Genomic DNA, 15891 nt, shown 5'->3' on the forward strand with positions numbered 1-15891 from the left:
GAAGGATTTGCACTCTTTTCAACCTAAAAATCGTATTTTTTCAATGTTTTAAAAACCTTTTGGATTTATTTAATTGGTTTATTATGGTTTCATAGGTGTTTTATTTTTATTTTTTTTCAATCTAGTTTATACAAAAATTCAAAATATAAGAACGACGTTTAGTTTAACAAAATAAAATATCCTGCATTTTTGATTAAGGATACAAGGCAGAAAATGTAATAGAATGCTTTACATAAAGAACAAAAAGTGTCAGGTCTTAAACTAAAATGTGTTACATTCTTTTTAAAATTTGAAGTTTTAAAATTCTCTGCTTAAGAAACCGTTTAAAATGAACCAGCTGGTTGAAAAAGATGGTGAATTTATAATAAAGGCTAAATACAGGAAAAATCTTTTATTTTAGGTAGAATCTATTTACGAACAAAATCAATTAATCAGGAACAATGCAATTGGTATAATTATGGTTACGATAAAAAGTAGAAATACAAATTACAGAAACCGATTTTAATAAAATTTCCTTACTCCTTGTGGAGATTTGAAGAACAAAAATACAAAAAAGTACAACATAAAAGAATTAAAAAAAAAAGAATTATTTTATTTTACATTATATACTTATATGCCTTTTTATATTAGTCATTTAAGCAAACATATTAATTTAAATCAAAAAAGGAATAAGATTGTTTTAGACAATCAAAAGAATCTACGCACAAACAAAATTGAGTTAACAAGTGACTTAAATCTTTGATTGAAGCACCGCTTTTTCATTCTGATCACAAATCGATGAGTTTCCGAGACGATTATTGTTTTTTTTATGTCTTCTTTTTCCTTTCCTTCGTTTCTTTGATGTATTTTCTGTCTTTTTTCCTAGATCAGTGCTACAGCTTGCCTCCGGGTTCGATGTTGGAAGCGAGCCTACTTCATCCTGTTTCTTGGCTGGCAGATCATCTTCATTCTCTTTCTTGACTGATGGATCACCTTCGTTTTCTTTCTTGACTGATAGATCATCTTCGCACTGCTTCTTGGTTGACCGATCACCTTCATTCTGTTTCTTGACGGATGGATCGCCTTCGTTTTCTTTCTTGGCTGATAGATCATCTTCGTTTTTTTTCTTGGTTGACAAATCGCCTTCATTCTGTTTCTTGGTTGGCATATCACTTTCGTTTTGATTGTTGCTTGACGAATGCTGTTCAAGGCATTCGCTAACAAAATTCGCAATTTGTAACACTCTTGATGGCGCACAAAATGGGTTCCTCTCTTCATTTACTGGATTCTGCTCTCCTGAAATTGATAAAGATTTGTTATTATAACATCTATGCACATAGTGGAAGATTATTGATTTACATTAAAGCATTACATTTTGTTTTAAATAAGAAAATACTCAAATCAAGTGTACTATATTATACACTTGTAGAAATATAGCTTTTTGCATATTACTAAGCAAAGATGTTTTAGTTTAGTTATACTAACTTAAGTTTTAGTTATGTTAACACAAATGACACGCCGTGACACGAGATTTTTATATATTAGATTAAATTCCCCCTCAAAAAAGGAAAATAAAATGCTTCGAATTGCCCATGCAATCCTCCAAAATGTTTATTACCCTAATTTATAAAATGGTTCCTTGGCCTTCCCTGTAGAGACTCCAACAAACAATTTCGTTATTACTCTTAGAGAATACAATTTGATTCATTTGAGGGCTAAATTAAAAATTAAAAACGCTAATTTTATTTCCATATTGTGTGTCAGTTAAAACCATCAGAACTTAATATTCTTTGCAATCTTTTAAGATCCTTAATTCACTCGGCAAATTATGCATTGTATTTAATACAAAAAAAATTGTACACGTTAAATATGAACTATACAGTCTATTTTAAAGCGTTATCGTACAAATACTATATTTAAAGTTTATTAAAATAACTTTTATTATTTATTTTTTATTATTGTTTATTAAAACAACTTATTTGTACACTCGAATTAAAATGACCTTTATTTATTAACATTATTTAGTGCTTACTTCTTATCTATAACTATAAAAAATATTAAATATTAAGAACGTACCTAACGTAAATTTTAATTTTAAAATGATCGACTTTTCTTGTATTTATTTTTAGATAAAGGTTTTCATACTTTTATTTGTATTAAGGCCCATTTGAATTCCATGAGTTTCACGTTATATTATTTATTGGTTTTAAAAGCATAGCTTTAAAGATTAAATACTTACTACTTGAATTCAAAGGATTATTCAATGATGAAAAAAAAGATTGCACATTTATTGGTCTAGGCCAAGGAATATTCGGGAATGCCATAGAATTTCTATTACTTTCTTCCATTTTTAATCGAGAGGAAATGAAGTAATCTACAAGAAAGGAAAAAACAATTATTTTAACAAATTTCGTATAAAAAAATAAATAAATAAAAATAAAAGAGAAATTGTAAAAATGGCTTAAAAATTAATTTCTTCTTATTTTGAGTTTTTTGTACAAACACGTAGAACAATATATATATACATATATATAATATACACTCATGTCCAAAATTAAGGTCACAAAAATGTTTTTCAAAGTAATTCTAAATGGCTACCAGTAAAATTTAAACAAATTATATTTTATATATTCTGAAGGACCGGCAACACGATATTAACCTTTGTTGTGAGAAAAAATGTTGTTTAGCATTAGTTTTTGAGGAACTACTGAAATCAGACCGTTTAGGCATCTGGGATTTTTGTCTGCAATTTTGTGAATATTGAATTAAAACAAAAAATTTAACATGTTTCCAGTGAGAATGAGTTTTCATAATGGTTTAGACGATTCATTGAGAGGAGAGCCGTTGGCAGGCTTGAAGCTGGGCAGTCTCAAGCGGAGGTGGCTCGATGATTATAAGTGGCGCCGAAAGTGGTATCCAGGTTGTGGAATCAATTCCAAACAAGTGGTACTGTAACCAGGAATGCCGGCCAAGGCCATCACAGAATAAAGACGCCTGCACAGGATCGCTATTTGGCATTAAGTGCACGACGGCATAGGCTGACAACGGCTCCTCAACTTGCTCTTGACCTTGCTGCTGCGTATGGAATAAGAATTTCCAGACAAACAATATACAGACGTCTCGCAGAGAAGGTCCTTTATGCCCGGCGACCAGTTGAGTGCGTCCCTTTGACTGCATCCAACAGAAAAGCCCGGTTCTTGTGGTCTCTAACACAGCAGTCTAGGGCACAGCAAGAATGGGGGCGTGTTCCTTTCAGTGATGAGTCGAGATTTACCACACAGCGTGACACTCGTCGAATCTTCATCTGGAGAGAGCGAGGAGCTCGCTATAATCCCTCCTACGTAAAAGAAATCGACAGATTTGATGGCAAAGGAATCCTTGTCTCGGGTGGCATAATGTTGGGCAGTCGTACACCACTGCACGTCTTCGATGCGGGTACTGTCAATGCACATCTCTATAGAGATGAGATCCTTGAAGCCTATGTGAGGTTGTTCCGGGGTGCTTTTGGTCGAGACTTCATATTTATGGACGATAACGCGCGTCCACATAGAGCCCAGATCGTTGATGATTTTCCTGAGGAAGGGGATATTCGATGTATGGACTGGCTCTCGTGGTCTCCGGATCACAATCCTATTGAACATCTTTGGGATTCTCGGAAGAGCCATTGCACAGTGTAGCCCCCCCCCTCCTAATACCCTCCAAGAATTAAAAGGCGAGCTTTTAGATGAATGGGCTCTGTTGCCCCAAACATTTATTGACACCCTCATAAACAGTATGAAAGCTCGTTGTGAAGCCTGTATAGCAGTGCACGATGGTCACACTCCATATTAGACAGGTTTTTCCCGAGATAAATACTTTATCTCTGATTCATAATGTAACACTTTTTGATATACCCTGTTTTGATATTCCCAATTAAAATCTTTTCCATGTTGTTATATGTCTATTTCTTTCTTCCATTGTATGTACCTTTGTGCCAAATTTCGTGGCAACACAATGAATAGTTTTTCATTTTTCTCAGATTTTATGTTTGTGACCTTAATTTTGGACATGAGTGTATATATATATATATAGGAAAAATTATCTTACCTGAGCATTGCTGACAACATATTTAGCAAGACTAGCAAAACTGACGTCACAAAACATTAGAAGAATAAGAAAGGTAAAATCAAAATCTAGTCTAATGGCTGAAACATTTTTCGTGAAGTATCTTGGAAAGAAAAATTATAAGTCGAAATACTGGTGGGGACTAAATTCAATTAAGTGAAAAATAATATTGCAAATTCAAATGAGTTTTTAGCTACCTTATAAAATAAAAAACAAAACTTTTTTTTTTTTTTTTTGTAAAATGGATTGTTTATTAACCTTTTTAGAATTTTGTTCTCCTTTGAAGGCATTAAAAAATTGTTTGGCATTGCGCAATTCGCTTAAAATAGTAAATAGCGTAACTATAAATAGTATAGTATAGTAAAAACTATAAATAGTATAGCATAGTAAAAACTATAAATAGTATAATAATATTAAACTTGATAACTTAAAAATGTAGCAATCTAAAACTTGGTAAGGCAGACTGGGGCAAGTTGACGCGCGAAGCAACATAAACATCAATACATTGGGGATACACTGTTTACGCTGTCAGACATGAAAAATTCACAGACGTCTTATATTTCGAGTAACCAGTTGTTATTTTCAAAGTCTGAAACGTAAGAGATCGCTTACTAGCAGAGAATGTATATGACTAATCTTTGCTATATGTAACTACTTTAGACAGCACACTTTTGATTATCACTGTCTATTTATACCTTACTCCTACCAAAAAAAATCAGTTTCATAACGTTCCCAGTCGGGCCAAGATAACAGGGGTAAGTTGATGACTTTGCCATTACACCTCAGATGCTTCTTATTATTTTCTATATGGCGTTCATATGTATTTATTATTCCGTGCGATTTTCTTAATCAACAAGATCCATGAGAAGTTTGCAACATATTATTTGTTTCTTAGGCATACAGATAATTATAATTTCGCCTTTGGAAAATATTCCATATGTATTTTCAAAGGAAATACATGAGGTATAACAAAAACATTTAAAGCGACAAAAGTAAGGTGCTTGAGATGCAAAAAATAATAATAAAAGAAGATGTTACTAAAAATTTGTTTCCTGACACTCATGACATTAACTCAATCTTCCAAAGAAAGTACAGTGCGGTTCTTGCACGTCGTGGGATGAATTTTAAAGAAAGAAGCACCGAATGTTGCAAGCTACCAAGCAATCAAGAAACTAGCATCGGATATCGCAAAAACTACATATGATAACAGATGGAATAGCAACATTCGATGCTAACTTATGAGAGAAATTTGTTTAATTTTTGATAGGAAAACACACACACACATCGATTATAGTCTGTGCATTTTCTATAGGCAGTTAGGTGTATTTTCTATAGAATAGTCACCAAGTCTTTCCCTGATGAATAGGACAAGGATAGATGTCTCTATACCAGGATAGTTTTGCATTATCTTTTTATAATACTGAAATAATATTGATTATATTAAAATAAAAATGTATCTAACTAGGTACAATATAAACCAGCGGAGAGTCCTTCCCAAGACTTTCTCTTTTACTTTCTAATAAACTTGTCATGCCAGGGAACGCCTTAAATGATATTGGCGCCTTACATGTAAGTTCCGAAATATTAACTTTTGAAGTGAATTTAGCTTTTTTACTGAGCCTATCATATCATCCATCCGAATTATTTGGCGATTAATTCTTGATATGTTGTTAATACCATATGAAAAATGAATTTATGTTTTAAACCCGTTTTTCCAATCGATTAAAACAAAAAAATGTGGTACAAAACTACACTTGTAGTAACAAAATCTCATTTCAAATTTGATACATTTAAATCACTGCTTTTTTGAATAATCGCGCATGCATGTTTTTGAAAATACAGACCGACAGACAGTTAACCTGTCTTTAGATATGGCACAACATTTGACAGATGTCTACACTATACATGTTAAATCTGTGTATCGAATGTTATCTATCAAGATCACTTGGTTTTGTAATTACCGTGTAAATTTATATTCGAACAGCCGGACTTGAGATTTTACTCAAAATATTACTGAAATCTGCTAATTCAGTATAAAGCCGCATACTAAATTTCATCCATCTAGCTCAAAGCTTTTTTGAGTTATCTTTATCAGACAGACAGACATTTTGCAAAAATGTGTTTTTCGAACTCAGTGAGGTCTGAAACGTGGAGATTCTCAAAATCTCGAGTTTGACGATTACTCGAGTTTACGAATGTTTTCACGGTTGCTATACTTTCTCTACACTACGTACACGAGAAAGTAAAAATGGGCCCTTCCAATAATATATATAAAGAAATGCTAGGTTGTCACGAAGTTTCTCCCCGATAAAAATCACTTTAAAAACTATTCGGTATATGGTTGTTTTGATATAATATAAAATTTTTAATAAAGCCACCTACATCAATAAATTCCATTGTGAGCAGCCTTGGTAGCTCGAAGAAAGCCGTGATTTTATTCCAATTCTCGCCACAGTTTGCCCAACATTTTAGCTGTTATATTAGACATAGCACCGGCATTTCTAATTTTGAATGTATCTTTAGCTGGCGTTGCAAATACTCTGTCTTTTATGTAATCCAAATATGATATTGAGTAGTAAATGCTAGGTTGTCACGAAGTTTCTCCCCGATTATAAAAAAAATCACTTTAAAAAACTATTCGGTATATGGTTGTTTTGATATAATATAAAAGCGGTTATAAAATTTTTAATAAAGCCACCTACATCAATAAATTTCATTGTGAGCAGCCTTGGTAGCTCGAAGAAAGTCGTGATTTTATTCCAATTCTCGCCACAGTTTGCCCAACATTTTAGCTGTTATATTAGACATAGCACCGGCATTTCTAATTTTGAATGTATCTTTAGCTGGCGTTGCAAATACTCTGTCTTTTATGTAATCCAAATATGATATTGAGTAGTAAAAGCCGATTAAAATTCATAAATCGAAAGAACATATAGCTGACGTCATTTTGATAACAATCTAATGTAAAATCATTATTTTTGCATTAATTGTGTTATCTCTGGATTAAAAAATTAAGAACACGAATATTCTATAATAAAAAAAATTTACAATATTATATTCAATGGATTTTTTTGTAGTAATTTTTGTATCCAAGGAAAGATTTTATGAGCATCCTGTACAGTTTACTATTAAAACTGGATTTATTAAAATTGATCAGTTGATAGCATCATCATCTTGGCCCGGTCTTCGATAAATGGTTTTTGTCACAGAACCGATCTTATCTCGTTGTTGTTACTTATGGCACTTTTGTAATCGCTGAAGAAATTTCAGGGGCAAAGGGAAAGGTCCCTGAGAGTAGGAGTCTGACTTCTAGCTCATATGAAGTGACACACACAATCGCTTGCACAAAGGTGACCTCCGAATTTGACCTTCGTGAAGGCTCACGGCTTGGTCTAGGATGCTGGACATTATTTCTGGGCCAATGACTCGAAGTCACCCCTTCCCTTAACGGCGCTTCCTTTTATACTCAACTCCCCCCCCCCACTAGCGGTCAGTTCCCTCTGTCTTTACGATGTATAGAGGTGACCTCTGAAATATAATATTGGACCGGAATATGCCACACATGAGCCCCACGCTAACGACCCACTTGTCTTCTCGTGGGACTTATGTGTTGCTTTAAACAAACTAAGTATTTACAGTTTCAAAAATTATAAAATAAATATTCTAGAAAGAGATTTTTCTCCGTTTTTATTATTTTTATCACCTTATGTATCATTGTGTGTATATAATTTTTAAAATAATGATAATATATATATTTTTTTAAGAATAAAACCAAGTATTACAGATGAGAAATATAAGTTTTGTCTAGACGTTTCAAACATATTTTTTTATATACATAAAAATATACTGAGTATTGAATGTTTCATAAAAAGATTGTAACGCATGACATGTTTTTCATTAAAAAAAAATTCTATTAATAGTATATTAAGTTTCAAAAAAAATAATAAGATTTTATGAATTAAAAGCAAATTGAAGTGTGTGATATTTACTGTTAGCAATATTAAGTCGGAATTTTATCCGTAAATTTTTAATTACAATAAATACTACATATTAAAGAAAATCGCATAATTGTTTTAAATCAAAATAATCTTTTAAAACAATTATTTAGTCTCAAGAAAATAATGAAATAGAATGTCAGCATTAGCTTCGAAATAAAAAAAAAAAAAAAAAAAAAAGACGTTTAAAGGATAAAAAAAATATTGTATGTAATAGTTTACGAATTTGATGGAATAATATGCTAATAATTTATTTACAAATCTTAAAATTTTTACTCACTTTTTAAGATTTTAAAAACTTTTACCCTAATGATAAATGCTGGCTAAGAAATATAAATATGTATAAAATTAAATTTTAACGGATATATCTGGTTGTTTCGCAACCCTTCCTATTTTGTCAAAAAAAAAAAGGCCATGATTTGTTTTAAATTTTTCATTAAAAATTAAGAAATCTTTATAAATGCCTTGCTTTACATTATAAAATTTAAAACTATATGAATTACTTTCAGTTTCTATGATCCTCTACTCATTTAACCCTTTAAAGGCCCATTTTTTTTCTAGTCATATTATGTTAAAATATTTTTAGGCTTGAAATTAGAATAAGAAAAGGGATTCATTTAGCTTATTAGATAAATTTAATTTGATTAATTAATAATTAGGGACAAATCAAGACACATCACTTTGTGTGAGATAAAGAACAGAAGCATCTAAATTTCTGTCTTTCTAAAAAAATTTGTCAGAATTTATGCCAACCTACAAAATTTCATACAAAGATTGATAAATTTGGTGGGAAGCCTACTTACAACGGCCCTAGAAAGGGTTAAAGAAAACAGACAAATACTTATTTGAAATATTTTTGGCATATTGCCAGGAAAAATTTTTCTGCATAAAAAATCTACAAGAATTCATTTAAAAACTTATAAACAGAAGAAAAAAAGGATGTCACAAAAGAAAGATATATTCGAAATATTTCAAAACATTTCTAAATGCTCAAGTTTTTCTGTGAGTTACTCATAGTTACTTTTATTACGAAAAAAAAAAGTGATTGAGGATGTGATAGAACAGAAATATAGAGTTTTCAGTTTGAAATATCTGAAAGTTCTTGTAACTGCATTTCCCTTTATTATTAATTTAAAAACAGAGATTTGAGCATTTTAAAAGAAGCCCAAAAATATAAAATAATATTTTAATAATTTCACAGTAAAGGAACTATACAAAAGTTATAGAAAATATTTTTAACTATTAACATTTCGAAAACAAAATAATAAATAAGCTTAAATGTATTAGCAATAGACAATTCTGAATTTGTATGAAGTCTCAATGTGCCACATTGAAAAACGATATGATTGATATCATATATCAAATGATTGTAATGTAATATATATATATATATATATATATATATATATATATATATATATATATATATATATATATATATATATATATATATATATATATATATATATATATATATATATATATATATATATATATATATATATATATATATATATAATAAACTTTAGTCGAAACTCTAGCGTATAACAAAACGCAAAAAAAAAAAAAAAAAAAAAAAAAATGCAGCTTACGTAGTTAAGATCACGATTTAAACGAGAATAATTTGAAAATGGCTAAAATTACACAAAAACATGTGAGATACAGTTATAGTTGTTAAAATAATTTTAATGGTATAGCATTTCGTTGCCATAGCCGAATTCATTCAACAACTGTGATTTGCCACGTGTATGGTTAACAGCAATCAATTTTTAGGACTTATTTGATTAATTAGAAGAATCATCGTGTCATCGGCTGTTATGAGTGAATTGTTGCGATACCGCCATTTCTTGAAAGTCATTCAATGACTTCCATTCCAGCGGTCATTATTCTTTTCATTGTTGCAAATGGCAACAAATGCTGCATTGAAAATTGCCTCTGTTGGTGATTGGTCAATCGTGATATGACATCTCCGTTTGTTCGGAAAATTTTCGGTTTCCGACTTGAGCTTAGATTTATTAGAGAATTCAGAGATTTATTAGATGAAGTTTCATCCGTTTTATTTTCATCATATTGGTTGCAATAACTTAACTTCACACAAACAGTTAAAAGTAATAAATTTTAATAAAACTAAAATAACAAATATTTGATTTCGAGTCATTTTGCGAAATCTGGCAAGAGAATCTCATTTGTAAAAAAATTCAGTTTCTTTTTTTTTTTTCTGTTTGTTTAATATTAAGCATAGATTAACTTGGTAAGAATATTAATTATAGCATTTCTCATTTTTTCATTCTTATTTTATACTACTTTTGCATCTACCTTTAAATCAAATAATTAAGTCAATATAATTTAATTTAGTATTCATCTCTTCTAACTTTAAGCCTCATTGTAAATTATAGTTATTTATTTGAAAGTTGTGCCCAAAATAAGTTAGCTTTGAAAAAGCCATTTATATTATCAGAGAATAAGATCTTGAAACTGTTTGGGTAATACAATGTACTGTCCATTTCAGTATCCTGAGACGATCACTTTTGGACGATTCCATCTCATTAAGGGGAGATACGCGGAAGGATGAGCGCATTTCCGGAATTCTTCGTCATTCTTTGATCTTTATTTTCGCCCAAATAGATTTTTTTCCACATGTATGTGAGTATCGTGTCGTTTCTGATTGTATTATTTTAATTCAGTCTTCGAGTAATCCGAGTTTATTTTATTGTTAAATGTAAACGTCTCCTCCTTTCATCTTTCCTCTCGCCCCTATTTTGACGGAATTAAACCCATCCTAACGCATGCGCAAAAGGGCGGAGGGTTTTAGAATCCATTGTCAAACAATACTTATGTAATTTCAAAATCTTAATAATCATATGAATTAACTAAACTCATTATAAAATAACAAAATATAGTAATTATAAAACGAATTACTATGTCTATTATCATCAAAATATACGCAATTATATTATTGAAAAACAATATAAATGGCAAATCGTTATATATAAGTATATATAAGTAATGCTTTCATAGGGCCTCAAGATTTATAGTTCGAGGGCATTCTACAAGTTCAATCCACCTTTGCTATTCAGATACAATTTTAATCTGTAATTTCATACTAAAATAACAGATTAATCTTACAAAATATTTTTCTAACCTTCTGATGTATCAAAAACGCTAATTTTAGTAAAATTTTAAGTAAACAAAAATTTTTTAGGAAAATACAGCATTATGAGAACATTTTCAAACTACACTGCAAATTCAAGCCAACTATTTTCATTAATAAATCAAGAAAATTAAATTATATATTTTCAATAAAAAAAATTAAGAAAAAAATCAGTTTCCAATAATTACATAAGATTAAAAACCAAGCCTTCTTTTTTAAGCACGTTTAAATAAATATTTATATTTTTATCACTCCTTTTTTACTATATGTTCATGTAAAAAAGATGAAAGAATAACATTAAGAAAAAGGGTAAATTGTTCAAATTCTTAAGGGTAAAATTTTGTGACGGAAGACTTTACTCATTAAATAAAACAAAATACATACATAGAAAACAAGGAATAAACCTCATATTTACATGTTAGAAAACAAATTAAAAAAAAAATGTTTACAAAAACTTACTTGTAAAGACACAAAACAGCAAACTTTTTAGATTTTACCACGTGTTTCTAATTTATAAATAAAATGGCCACAGAACTGAAGAATGATGACGTCATGATCGTCTCGAAATCTTTTCTCCAAACAGGGTTGCTAAGTGAATACTTTTTCCGCCAAATCATATTGACCAATAGTGGGGGGCAAGGATATGTCAGTAGGTGGGGTAGTGGATTTCACCCCACGAATAATGACAGTCCCTCAAAGTTTGTCTGGAAAGTTTCAACTCCGCATCTGCCATTCTTGGCGCATGATCTTAAATTGGCTGCAATGGTCATTCTACGAATCGGAAATATGTTTTTTCGCATTTCATCAAAGGATTCTAATTTACGTTATTAAATTTGGTTCACATATCAGCTCATTCTTGGAAGGTGGGGGGGAGGGGGAATTAGGCTTCCTTTGAGACGCCATAGGCTTCGTCAGTCCCTGGCATGCAGTTAATAGTATCCAAAATTCAAATTTGTGCTTCAGACTAAATTTTTTTTCTACCGATTAAAACAAGTAATTTCCACAGAGCTACACTTATTGCCATAAAATCACAAGCCAAATTTAATACATTTAAGACATTGCGTTTACATGTTTTTGAATGTAAAGACAGACAGACGTTTAACTCGTTGTTGGATTTGGTTCAAAATTTGAAAGACATCTACACTATAGATGTTAAATCTATGAACCTAATTTTATCTAAGTAACTCTCCTTGTTTAGTAGCTATCGTGTTAAGTTATATTCGAAGAATTGGACAGACAGACTTCCTCTGAACGAATTTGGCTCAAAATTTTACTGAAATCTACAAGTTTTATATGAAGACCGTATACCAAATTTCATTCATTTAGCTCAAAGTGTTTTTGAGCTATCTTTGTGACAGACAGATAGGCAGACGGAATATTTTCTAAAAATATATTTTTCGAAGGGGGGGGGGTTCTAATACGTGGAGATCCGTCAAAATCTAGAGTTCTAATTTTTTGGCGATTGCTATACTTCCTCTGTGCTTCGTATACGAGAAATTAAAAAAGACAATCATTAGAGCTTTACAGCAAACCTGGGTACTTGTATCAACCTCGTAATGGCAATTGACTGCTAGAAACTTTGCCAAAAATGTCAAACTAGTAATTAATTACCAAAAATGAAATATTAGTCTATTAAATATGTTCTCCAATGACATGCGATTAAGTTACAGTTCGTTTAGGACATGCATTTTATACATAAATATTAGTGTAATTTTAAAAAAAATGATGCATTTGCTTTTATTCAAATTTATAGTTATAATCGGAATAATCGAACGCGTAACAGATAAGATTTTAGTTCTAATATTAATTAAGAATTCAGACAATTTTTAGCCCAACATAAATGAAAAATCAAAAGATAAATTATGAATTTAAGGTACTAAAAGGTTATTACTTGCATTTAATTGAAAGAAAAATAATTGTAAATTTATTAAATTCATTAAATATGCTTAAAATGCAAACGATAAATTTTTAGTTATTGCTGACTGATATAATATTTTCTAATTTTCTTAAAAATTTCAAAACTTTTCAATAATATTAAAATAGTTTGTATTTTATTTGCATAATATTTGCTAATACAATTTATTTTGCAATAAATATGGAATCATGCGATGGCAATAAAATCATTGTTTATGGTTGCTTCAAAATGTAATTGTTTTTGTTTAAGGTATATTGTTTTTTTTAAAAGAAAATTTGATGATGAAAAATTGATTCTACCTTTGTCCTGCAGTTTGCAGAAAGTTTGTCTGCAGTTTTTTTTTTTTGTGTGTGTGTGGGGGGGGGGGGGGTTGATAAATGTTATTCGAATGAGAATAAAGTCTCAAAAGTTTTTTGACTTAAAACGCTGTCGCGCTTTAAAAATCCTTAAAAGTTAAGAATAAAATTGTTAAAAATTTTTTATTGGTTTTAACTTATTATTTCTCATTATCATCAAAAAATATAATCTCTGTAAAATTCTTCTGTGTATTTTTTCTTCGTTTTTATAAAACGTACAAAATATTCTTGAAATTATTTCTGTATTATTATTTTAATTTTGAGTAAATTGAAACTTATAAAGTAATATCTTGAGTAACGATTCTGGAGATTGTTTGAGTTAAATAACTTAAAGCCATACAAAAGTATATAAAATGCAGAAAATGAATAAAAAATATTTATAAAACTTTGTGTTATGCAGAAATAGAGTAATCATAGTGGAGTAATTTTAAGGTCACTGGATAAGTCAAAGGGTTTGGCAAACAGAATAGGTTTTGAAATCTTACCAGCGAACCGTGGGAGGAAATAGCACGTGATACACAATTGCATTCTGTGACATATTGTGCACTTTCTCATTGACTTATAACGATACTTTGACTTAACTCTACTAATTGTTGTTGCCAGCTTAGCTCAGGAAATTTTCCCAATTTTTTTTAAAAACCATTCTCAGCATGGTTGTAAAAAATTCTTCACCAAAAAAATGACAGTTTGAATATTCATTGATTTCCAAATAATATAATATAAGGTACCGACATTTTAGCCAAGAACAAAATACAATGTATTATACAATATCCTTGTGTTATACTTGAATCAAATGCAAAATTTTATCTATCAAAAATAATAAAGACTTTTAAAAAAATTTATGAATATTAAATAAAACAATCAGTCAAATGAAATTGAAATAGAAAACAAGTATACTATTTTGCAATGTTAGAGAATTTCTTTAGCATTTTGGAAAAAATTTACTTTTTAAGCAATTACTGTTTACTGTAAGTTTTCGAGAAAAACGCTTTTATTTCATGATCAATCTATATATTTTCAGTATGTACTGACATATTTAATATTTTAAAAGAACATAGAATTTTTAAAAATATATCATTGCCACGTTTCCATATATCAGGAAGCTAATTAAACAAACTCTAAGTAAAATGAAGCGTATGAAGAAAAAAAATCAATTAATAAGTAAAGAAAATAATAATAATAATAATGAAAAATGGTGAGAATTTGTTTAAATTGGACTGCTTGTACAAGCTAGTTGAAAATATTGGATAACAAATCAATGAATTTAATAAATAGGGAAAGCTGAATGTTCATTAAATTGTAAATTTCATTAACATTAATTAAAGAAAACTTTTTTAATTACATTAATTTCTGATTTCAAAATGGAGAAAAATAATTTTCTTGTCTTGACCGAACCTGGGTTATTGCGGTCACAATGGAATGCACAGTAACCATCGTATAATTAATCCGGAATATTTATACTGCTTTGAATCTTAGTTTATATTTTACACTAAGGATTTCGAACTTAAACATTAACAAATGTTTTTTATTTAAATAAACATTAACAAATTTTTTTTATTTAAATGTTAAATGATCAAATTTTTAATGTTCTTAGTTATATAAAATTTATTAACAATGAATTACATACTTTATCAAATTAAAATATTCAAGGTACAGGTAAACATTTCGAAGTTTTAGTTTAGTTATATTAACGCCCCGTTTTAAATCAACATTAGGGCTATTTTGGGACGTACCTTGTAATTTTGAACCGCGGCATATATCGGTCTCGTAATGACAAGGACGATACTTTAGCTGGCACCCCCCTCTCCAAGCTTCTACACCACACCAGAGAAATATTTCGAAGAAAGCTGTGTCAAAGTGAAAATCGTAGGAACTTTTAGACATATGACATGAACAAATGTTTAAGAGGATTTTCTTTCCTTTTTCCCCTCCTTTATAGATACAGAAAAAGTAGTAAACCAAATGCAGATTCAGATTTGGAAAAAAAAAAAAAATCAATAAAATTGGGATGCGTGAATTTGACAAATATTTACTAGTTAGCCTTGAAAACATTCGAAAATTTGCATATGAAACGGTTTCCATGTTTCCATTTATAAAAGACAATGAATCTCATATCAGATTCAGAATTACTGCAATTCATCTTGTAAAAGTTTTGAAAGTTCGCATTGAGGACCAAGTATGATGATATGAGTACACCCTTGATATGAGTAAGGCTTTTTGTAGTTAAGAAATGCTAAATGTCAGGAAAACTCTTATTCCGTTGGCATTTTTACACTGTATTTTCTACCCTCCCCACGGGGGTGCATCTGGAAAAGAGGATGAGATGCTTCCGATATGATAGTTGGATCCCGCCACTCTGATGGGTACACAAATAGGTGGGGGATCTGGCCC

General features: G+C 30.1%; 1 protein-coding gene across 1 annotated transcript; it reads right to left on the reverse strand.

The window, feature by feature from the left end:
- Positions 1-729: 729 nt before the first annotated feature.
- On the reverse strand, positions 730-11713 carry LOC129974476 (uncharacterized). The gene is made up of 3 exons (XM_056087559.1): positions 11689-11713; positions 2219-2353; positions 730-1275 (listed from the first exon to the last, which is right to left on the reverse strand). The coding sequence occupies exons 2-3, from the start codon at positions 2325-2327 to the stop codon at positions 731-733; spliced, it is 654 nt and encodes a 217-aa protein (XP_055943534.1). The 5' UTR covers positions 2328-2353; positions 11689-11713; the 3' UTR covers position 730.
- Positions 11714-15891: the final 4178 nt, after the last annotated feature.

Source organism: Argiope bruennichi, chromosome 1, assembly GCF_947563725.1.
Source record: "Argiope bruennichi chromosome 1, qqArgBrue1.1, whole genome shotgun sequence".
In the NCBI taxonomy this organism is placed as follows: Eukaryota; Metazoa; Arthropoda; class Arachnida; order Araneae; family Araneidae; genus Argiope; species Argiope bruennichi.

Coding starts and splice junctions, on each gene's coding strand:
- LOC129974476 (XM_056087559.1), bottom strand. CDS start 2,327: ATGGAAGAAAGTAATAGAAATTCTATGGCATTCCCGAATATTCCTTGG. Junction 1,276..2,218: donor TAATCCTTTGAATTCAAGTA/GTAAGTATTTAA, acceptor TATCAATTTCAG/GAGAGCAGAATCCAGTAAAT.